Raw genomic sequence first — 9,530 nt, 5'->3', positions numbered from 1 at the left:
GAGTCCGCGGGCGTCGTGGGCGAGAGCGGCGGGCGGAAATGTGGCACGTTTATATATGGGGTGTGTGAGGGCGGGACCTGCGGTGTGGGCCCGCGACTGAGTGTGACTTTAAAGAGTGGAGCCTGAGTGGGCTGGAGGCGCCCCGGGGACAGTCGGGAGCTGGGTCCGAATGATTCCGGAGCCGGGCACTGGCGCATTTCCCACCCTCCTTTGAGCAGAGCTGGGCGGTGTGACTCAGGTGCAGTCGCTGGGTGTGCCTGGTGTCCTGGCGGGGGAGGGGGCACCGGCCCTCGCAGCCTCGGACCGGCCTTGGCTGTGTGGGAGGCGCAGGACTCCTCTGTCCCTAGCTGCTTCACTACCCCGCGGACATTTATTGAGCGCCTGCTGTGTGCAGTCCCTGTCTTCGAAGCTCATGCTCTAACGGGGAGACAGGAAAAGCCTCATCAGTGTTTCCTGGTGGCCAGTAAGGCGGACAGTTTAGGCTGTAGTGACAACCGCCCGTCCGCGGCTGGAACAACACGGCATGGTCTTTGCTCACGGAGTGTCCATTGCCAGCTGGCCCGGCCTGCTCAGTGCAACCTGGCTCAGGGACCAAGGCTGACAGGTCCCACGGCAGGCTCTTGGTGCCGGCATTTCAATGTCTCCATAGGACGTGTCCCTCCACTCACTCCTCCAGCCGGAAGCTCCCTCACCCCATCTCACTGGGACCAGTAATGGCAGTCCAGCTCACCCTGGCAAACAGGGGTCTGACAGTTTGGTTCCTGGCATGCTGACCGACAAACTGTGGTGTTGGGTGGTGTTTGCACCTTAGGCAAGGTGGGGGGGCCGAGTGGGGGGAGCACCCCAGGGAATGTTTAGGGCAGGGATTGAAGAGGAAGCTGCCTGTGTGTCCAGGAGCCAGAGGAACAGCAGCAGACAGGCCAGCGTAAGAGGTCAGCCAGGCCACGTGGCTGGTGGGTGACAAGGGTGTGCTGGGAAGTGGGTGTGCCTGGGGTTGTGAGGGCACTGCTGGCTGCTGGGTGGAGGGCCACGGACAGCAGGGGGCCACCACAGTGGGGCAGGTGACGAATCAGATTGGGGGTGGACAGAGGAGGCAGAGGAGTGCAGGGCCACCTGAGTGGGAAGTCCAGGCCTTGCGGGGTGCAGGCGGTGGTTGTGGGAGGCAGTGGAATCAGGCAGCTCCCGGAAGGAGGGTATTGCTCACCTCTGTGGAGGCAAGAAAGGCTACCATGTGGCAGGTGGCAGGTGGGGACAGGCATGGTGGGACAGCCAGGTATCCAGCCTCCCAGGAGATGCTGCCTGCAGGGAGGGGGCGGGCCTGGGTTCAGGGGTCATTCTGATGGGGAGTACTAATTTGAGCCCCTTGCAGGCCCCTGACTCCTCCTGGGCACTCTGGGTCTCGCCTGCTTCAGCAAGAGCCGTCTTGCAGCCTATCTGCTGGGCTCTCTGTTTGAGCTCCCCCAGGAAGAGCAGAGAGAGGCTCTACCCTGGGGAGGTGTGGCCCTAGGGCGGGATGCAGGGCTGGGAAGGAGAGGGTAACAGCAGCATCTCATACCAGCTTGCTCCCTGAGTGCATCGAGGTCCTGGCCTGGCCTGGGCACGGGCATCAACGGGGACGTTCCCACAGGGCAGAGCAGGTGGGCCACCGCAGTGCAGGGCCTGGGCTGCCATGCAGTCAGGAAGGGTTGCTTGGATGCGGATGAGTAGGATTTGACCTTTGGGGGGAAGGGGGCCCATGAGCCTGAGAGGAGCTGGCCAGCCCATAGAAGCTTCCTGCTCCTCCCATGCCTCTGGGCTCTGGGGCCTCACCCTCCAGGGCAGCTGCTCATGCGTGCCCCAAGGATGACTGGGTTTGTCAGAACTGCCCCATCAGTTAGGAGACCACACTGGGACAGCTCCCTGCCTTCCTGCCCCTTAACCCACCAGGGAACCCCTGGGTATCCTTGGCAGCCCATCCAAAACCCCCCACCTCTAGAAGTCCTCCCTGATTTCTCCCCGCAGTAAGGGCTCCATCCTGTGTCCCCATGGCGCCTGGCTCCGACTTCAATCCTCAGACGGTGAGCTGTGTGGGTTTCCCACCCTGAGCATATGGCGCAGGCTGGAGAGCCCCGACAGAGCAATGAGGGAGGGCATGAGAGCTGAGGTGACCTGTATGGACAGCGCCGTGTGGCTGATGCCCTGTCTCCTTGTTCTGTTTACAGGGAAAGTGAGTCCCAGAGGGGCTCAGGGGTCAGACCTGGCTCTCAGACCAGGAGGTCTGTGCTGTGCCTGGTTCAGGCTGCCTGGACCCTGTAAGTTCCAGGACTAGGGAGAGCCCCGAGGCTCTCAGGTTTCAGGGTGTGAGCAATCAGGTGGCAGTGGATGGAAGCAGCCAGATACCCCCACTCAGCCCTTCACTTCTCTCCTGCCTGGCCCCTGTACTCCCTAGGCCCTGTCCATGCAACCCACTGGGTGCTGGCTGGCTCAGGGGTTTTGCTGGCAAACCCAGGGCACCACGGGCTGGGCTTGCCTGGGAAGAGCCCCGCCCCCACAGTTCTACTCACACCGCCTTCTTGGCTTGGGCCCAGCCTCTGGCATTTCCCAAATGTCACTGTGGCTGCCTTGCAAGCCCCTCCTACTCTCCTGGGCTGGCGAACTTGAGTCAGACGACCTCAGAGACTCAGCCTCCCTTATGCAGCTCCTGCAGGTCTTTCAGCCCGCTGGCCCTCACTCTTCAAGTGGCAGGTGGGGGGCAGGCTCCCCAGGGAGGTTGAGGAGGTCGTGGCAGCACTAGGGCAGGAGGTACCACATTCCAGCCTGGGCCAGGCTGCCCTCAGCCTGGTGTCCAGGGCGCCCCTGGCTGCACACAGCAGATGCCCTTAGAAGAGGGATGAGCAAGTGCCCAGTGGAGGCCAGACACCAGGCACACATACACAGACACACAGAGACATATGTGCACACACACACACCGATCCATGGAGACACATGCACGGACAGCCCATGGTGTGTGCTGGCACCAGGCACACAGAGCCACACACACATCTGTATATGCACACAGAGAGACATACGTAGAGACACACAGACATGCAGACATAGACATACAGGCACATATAGATGCACACACACAGACACACAGACACACATAAGACAGCCCAAGGAATGAGTGGCAGGGTGTCACAGTGTATGAAGGGAAGGGGCTGTGGGTAGCAGGCTTGGTTGGTGGAGCAGGTCCTCTGGGGACAGCAGGTTCCTGAATGACGGCTGGAGGGACTGCAGGGATGGGAGATCTGAGGAGACACATGTGGGTAGACACAGACATACCAGTCACATGCAGAGACATACACACAGGCACATAGGAGCACATACACACCGAGATGCACAGATATACGCAGTCAGCTCAAAGATACATACACAGGCTTGTACAGATGCACACACCTGCACAGACAGACGTACACGCAGAGACACACACACACACCCACGCACGGAAAGACACAGACGGTAACACACACAGGTGCGCAGACACGGGGCACACACAGACAGGCAGCATGCCTGCCCACTGCCACTGGATGAGCATCCAGGACCATTCCATGGGGACCCTGAGGACCCCTGTACCAGGGACGCAGAGAGGTAAACTCTTAATATTTAAGATACCATCTTAGCTCATTGACCTTCCAACTCTGTTGTTAGTTTGAGCAGATTTTCAGTTTGGCTTCCTGGAAAACCCAAGTGTAACCCTATTTCTTACACAAGGAACATTGCACCTCTATTTCTAACGTATCTTTTATTTATTTTCTGTTTTCTAAAAGGTACACAGCTACATTAAATCATGGCATTTGTCTTTGGCTTGAGCTCCATTGTAACGACAAGGCCTGCACGTTTTACTACGTCTGTAATTGGTCTTACATTTCAAACAGACGTTCTTCCTTGTGAGCAGGGCCCTCACTCCTACGTTCATCGGTGAGAGTGTACCCCAAGAATGGAGAATCAGTGTCTTCAAAGGCTTTTGCGTATCCAGTAAAATCATTAGATGCCTGTCCTCCTCGGGGCTGTTCATGTGTTGACTTATTAGCTCTTCTGAGCTAAACCATCCCCCGGTTCCTGGAGTAACCCCCACTGGGTCTGCGGGGCTTCTTTTCCTGGTATGTCACTCTGTCGCTTTGGGTACGCCTCATCTATATTCATAGGTGAGAATTTATACCTTCTTTTCTATTAGGAACCATATTTGTCTCATTTATAAATCATGGTTATGTTAGCCTCATAAAATGAATAGGAAAGCTTTTCAATATGAATTGCATAGTTGAAATGGTTTAAATATCATAGAAAATTATCTTAGTCTCAAAGGCTTGAAATCATTCATTTTAGAAACTATCTCAGCCAGAGCTTGCTTTTATTTTTCCCTGAGGTTTAGTTGGCTGTCAACTTACCTAATTTGTACTATGGTTATTGGTCTTTTTGGGTTCTAAACATTTTTAGTCTATTTTGGGTATTTGTGTTTTCTGGATAATATCCCAGTTCAAAGAGCTTTCAGATCATTTAGCATAGATTTACATAGTTGATTCTTTTAAAGTTTCCCTTTTTCCTGCCCAGTGTATTTTTGCATTTCCTTCCTTCCATCCTTCCTCCCTCGCATCCTTCCTTCCTTTCCTTGATGAGAATTGCCAGGGGTTTATCTTTTGAATCTGTGTTTTCAGAGAATCAGCTTCAGAACTTAATACGCACCTCTGCTCTCTTGTTTGATTAAATCTTCTGATTCACCTTCAGCAATTCCCTCTTCCTGTTTGCTCTAGCTCTTCTGAGCTTCTGAATGAAGTGCTTAGTCTTGTCTACTTACAATGGATATGAATTTCTCTCTGAGTCCAGCTTTGGCCATACAAATTTGATAGGGAGTTTTCTCCTACAGGTTATTTATTTATTTATTTAATTTATTTTAGTTTTACTATAGGGCATATGCCTTACTGGAGAGAAGACAGAGAGAGGAAGAAAGAGGGAAAGTGAGAAATCACCCGCCCAGGGAGGATGACCACATCGCTGTTCGTTCTCCTCCCTTCCCCTCTCGGGATTTTGGGCACACACACGTGCACGCACATGCACCTGTGCGCTTTTTCAAGCCATTGAGTTCAGGATTTGAGCCACTCAGCCTTGTGAGATCTAGCTGCCTTCACCACCACATCACTGGCTGGCCCTCTAAAAGTTATTTTTCTGACATGTCCATAATAGGATTGTTTCTTTAACATTAACATGACTAAGGGCTTTTTTTGTTGTTTTCTAAGTTTTTTTTTTTTGTCATAGGGCATGTGAGCTTGCTGGAGAGACACAGAGAGGAATAGTGAGAACCCTCCTGGGATTTTGTGCGCACACACACATATACTTGACATGACTTTGTTTTCTTTCTTTCTTTTTTTTTTTTTTTTTGTAGACTGTGTTTGTTTGTTTGTTTGTTTGTTTTTTGCTATAGGGAGCATGCCCTTGACAGAAAGACAGACAGAGACAGAGAGATAGAAAGGGAGAAATCACCCTCCAGGAGGGATGGCCACACTGCAATTCCTTCTCCTCCATTCTCGTCTTGGGATCTTGGGCACGTACGTACACGCGCACGCACACGCACACGCACCTGGCGTCAATTTAAGCCACTGGGTCTGGAGCTCGAACCGTGGTTGACTACATGGGAGTCCAGCGACATAGCCATTACGCTAACTGCTGGTCCCTCGGCATGACTTTCAAGACACCAGATTTAGGACTTGAAGTGTTCTCATCAAGTGAGTGAATTTTTTTTTTGGTTTGACATTTTTATTAATATTCAGCTAGATCACATAGTGTCTATGTCTTTCTGTCACCTATACATTTCTGTTTGGGGACCTTTTTGGGTTTCGTTGGTGTTACAGTGGACGGCATTGTGAGCTGAGACTCCGGACGCTGGAATGGGTCTTTGCGTTCATGGAGCCCAGCAGTCCATGCAGGTCATGTTTCCGGTGTCCAGTTGGAAAGTGTGCACCACAGTGTCATCCTCCCGTCCACTTGTCTCTGCAGGGAATTCTGCTTGTGATCTCTCCTGTCCTTCTGGCCATAATACTGATCCCATGGCCCCACATTTCCTGGGCGAATTTCGTGTTCTTCGGGAGGTTCTCTTCAATAGGGATAAGGGGAAGAAAAGGTTTTCCTACTTTCTGTCACTCGATACAACACTCTGACCCCACTTCTCCAGTGGACACCAGCTGCATGTCCTCCAATTCAGTTTTTTTTGAGAGGTTTTTGCTGTAGGGCGCAAGTGCTCGCCAGAAAGACAGAGAGACAGAGAGACAGAAAGTGAGAACTCTTCCCCCTGGGGGGATGGCCACACTGCAATCCCTTCTCCTCCATTCTCCTCTTGGGATCTTGGGCATGCACGCATATGCGCCTGGCGTGAGTTTAAGCCACCGGGTCCAAGTTTCAAACCACAGTCAACTACATGGAAGTCCAGTGACATAGCCATTATGCCAACTGCTGGTCCCCTCGATTCAGTTTTGACACCATCTACCTGGACACAGCATCAGAGCTCACAGGCTGCACGTGTGGCTACCGCCCCCCACCTACCTCGCTCCCTCCCCACTTCCAATGCCAGGTACTTGCATGGGTTGGGTTTTGTGCCTCTGTCTGCTTGGCTATAAATCGGTTTGTACACCTCCTCCTCAGGTTCGAATAATCTGCCGGAGCAGCTCACGGCTCAGGGAGACACTACTCACAGCCACCCACTTACTCCAGAGGCCTTTAGAGAGGGTGCAGCTACTCAGTCGGAGGGAAGGCTGCGCGGGGCAGGGCTGGGGGCGCGGGTGGCCACGCCCTCTCCGGCACCACCCTGCAGCCTCTGTGTGTGCAGCTCTCCGTGCTCTCTAAACTCTGTCCTCCGGGTTGTGAGAAGCACCTTTTGGTAGGCACATGTGATCGTGTCATTGGTCATTGGCAATCCACTTAACCCTTGGTCCCCCTCTTGGAAGTGAGAGCGGGGCTGAAAATTCCACCCTCCAGACTCAGCCTGGTTCCCCTGACAACCAGCCCCCATCCCGAGGCTGCACAGGAGCCCCAGTCCCCAGCCGTCTTAGCAGCGCTGAAAGGTGCTTCAGTGATTTCAAGGCTTGGGAGCTGTGTGCCAGGAAACAGGAAGAAGACCCAGAATGTACCTGCGTCTTGTCCTTTCTGTTTTTTTTTTAGAGAGATTTTTGCTATAGGGTATGTTTGCTCGCCAGAAAGAGAGAGAGAAAGTGAGAAATCACCCCCCAGGGGGCTGGCAACGCTGCAATCCCTTCTCGTTCGTTCTCCTCCTGGGACTTTGGGCACGCACACACACTAGCCGGGTGTGAGTTTTAAGCCGCTGGATCCAGGACTCGAACCACGGTTGACTATGTGTGAGTTCAATGACATAGCCATTACACCATCTGCTGGTCCCCCTGTCTTGTTCTAAGCCACACTTCCACAGCCCCTGGCTGTACCTGACCCATACCTGCTGGCAGGCTGAAGACCTGGGCTGGGATCCTGGGCCTGCCTTGGCCCCGGCGCCCACGCCTGCACCTCACCTGGAAAGTGGACCGCAGGGCCTCTGAGGGTGTCGTGACAAGGTGTGGGATGGCTCAGTGGGTGGTAGAAAGCCCCCTGCCTTGTCGCTCACTGGCAGCGCCAGGCCCGGCTGCCAGCTTGGCTCCTCGGGCTCCAGCCTGACACCCTCGCCTGGCAGTGTTGTATTCACAGCTCTGCCCTGCACTCCAGACATGGACGCCTCCTCCTGGGCCAGGCCTCGTCCACTCACAGGGCGTTGGCCAGATTCCCCTGCCTCCACCTTGTACCCTCTCTTCTCCTGAGCCCCATGCTGATGACCCTGGGTGGCGTGTCAGATTATGGTGGTCACGCTCAGAGGGTTCAGACCCCAACTCTGCCACTTGTGAGCAGAGACCTGAGACTGGTGACTGAAACCCTTTGGGACTGTGTTCCTTGGTCTGGACAATGGGGGGCAGAAGGTGAACTACTCTGGGGAGGGACAGAGGACGCTGGTGCTGATACTCCTGGGGGCTGACCACCTGGCCACCAGCCCCCAGGGCCAGGGGATGCAGGGTGTATGGCAGGAAAGCTGCTTGGGAATGTGGCCTGGGTGTGTCCTGGTCCACTTCCTGATGGGTTGGACAGTCCAGGGCCCTCTGGGCCCTGCAGGGAGTTGGTGTCCCCTGTCCCCAGCTCACGATGGTCACATGGACATCTCCTGCTCCCACGGTGCAGCAGGCTCTCCGTTGGGGCTCCACTCTGGGTGCCTGCCAAAACAATGACAATTCAAGCAAGGGAAATTGATTTTTATTTGTTTTTAAACACAAAGGAGAAATCTTTGCTCAGCCTAATTAGATGTCATTTAAAGATAACAGAACTGTACGTTCTATTTCCGTACCCCAGCACTCCCAGGCGGGCACAGAGGGGCAGGGCTGCTGCTCACTCCTGGAACTGCCTGCCCCGTGGCCTGTCCCTTGCCTCATGACCTGTCCCCTGCCCCACTCGACCATCCCTGAGGTCCAGCTTTCCATGGACCCTCCGTTTCGATCCAGCCAGCTTGCTCTCCCTCCCTCATGGCCTGTTTGTAGTGCAGGGCCTCCTCCCAGCAGCCAAGGGAGCCTCTAGGAGGGGATCCCCAAGGGCCAGCTCAGTGGGGTCTGCACACTCTCAGCCTTCCCTTCTCTGGGCCCCAGAGGGGACTCCCTCAGGTGACAGGCCTGGCTGCAAGATCAACCCAGTCCACATCCCCTTGTGCCCAGCCCATGCCTTGAGGTGCTGCCCACATGCAGGAGTGCCCTGGTGACCTCTGCAGCTCCAAGGGAGTTGGCCTACGAGGGAGCAAGGACCGAGGCAAAGGGAAGGGACAAAGCGGGCCCTCGGCCGTCCCTGCCCCCGGGAGGCCTGAGCGGGTGGCCAGCCTGCCGCCGCCCACCCTGCAAGGAAAGGGCAGGAGCCTCTGAGGTCTTGCGGCTGGCCCCTGGGATGCCTCTCAAGTCTCAATAATGGGACGGTTATTGGTGGACAATGACATTGTGTGCCCCACAGAAGAAGCTGACTGGACAGAAAGGGGAAAGAAGGAGGGCAGGAGGAAGCAGAAAAGCCCGGACTCTGCAGAATTTGTGTTTCGGAGTGTGCCGTGGAGATGGCAAGATTGAGCCACTCGATTCACGCGGAACTGGGTAATAGAAGGAATTCAGGAGGAGAAACGCACAGGCGTCGGTAACAAAGCCTTAATTGTCGCCGTCCAGTGGCCAGCCTTTGTGGGGAAGCCGTGAGGTGCTGCGCTGGTTCCCATGGCAGCCGCCTCCTCGCTGGAGCCACGGCCAGGCCCCAGGACCGCCCTGGCCGCCCGAGGGTGCATGGAGGTAATGCTGCCCTTCGTGCACTGAATGTGCTTTCTGGACTGTGGTCTGGGTGAACAGGGTGCCTGCCCCTCGCCCTCTGGCTGCCTCTTGCACACCAGGCTGGAAGGATGGAGCGTCGGGGCTGCGGGAGCCCCTAGTGTCCTGCCTGCAGGGGGGCGCCAGCCTCGGCCCAAGGAATCC

At 55.2% G+C, this 9,530-nt stretch overlaps 2 protein-coding genes across 2 annotated transcripts in view; one reads left to right on the top strand and one right to left on the bottom strand.

Annotated features, from left to right (window-relative positions):
- Positions 1 to 7,720, bottom strand: part of LOC102498050 (uncharacterized) — a 12,058-nt gene extending 4,338 nt beyond the window's left edge. The window contains exon 1 of the mRNA XM_027771478.1: positions 7,619 to 7,720. Within this exon, the coding sequence (XP_027627279.1) occupies positions 7,619 to 7,720 (102 nt within the window). The remainder of the gene's footprint in view (positions 1 to 7,618) is intronic.
- Positions 7,350 to 9,530, top strand: part of RASGEF1A (RasGEF domain family member 1A) — a gene marked incomplete in the record, with an annotated part of 20,533 nt that continues 18,352 nt past the window's right edge. The window contains 1 exon segment of the mRNA XM_027771477.1: positions 7,350 to 9,350. Within this exon segment, the coding sequence (XP_027627278.1) occupies positions 9,279 to 9,350 (72 nt within the window).

This window comes from Tupaia chinensis, unplaced genomic scaffold (assembly GCF_000334495.1).
Source record: "Tupaia chinensis unplaced genomic scaffold, TupChi_1.0 Scaffold000217_1, whole genome shotgun sequence".
Lineage (NCBI taxonomy): Eukaryota > Metazoa > Chordata > Mammalia > Scandentia > Tupaiidae > Tupaia > Tupaia belangeri.
The sequence above is the reverse complement of the archived record's forward strand: the minus strand, read 5'-3'. Positions and strand labels throughout refer to the sequence as shown.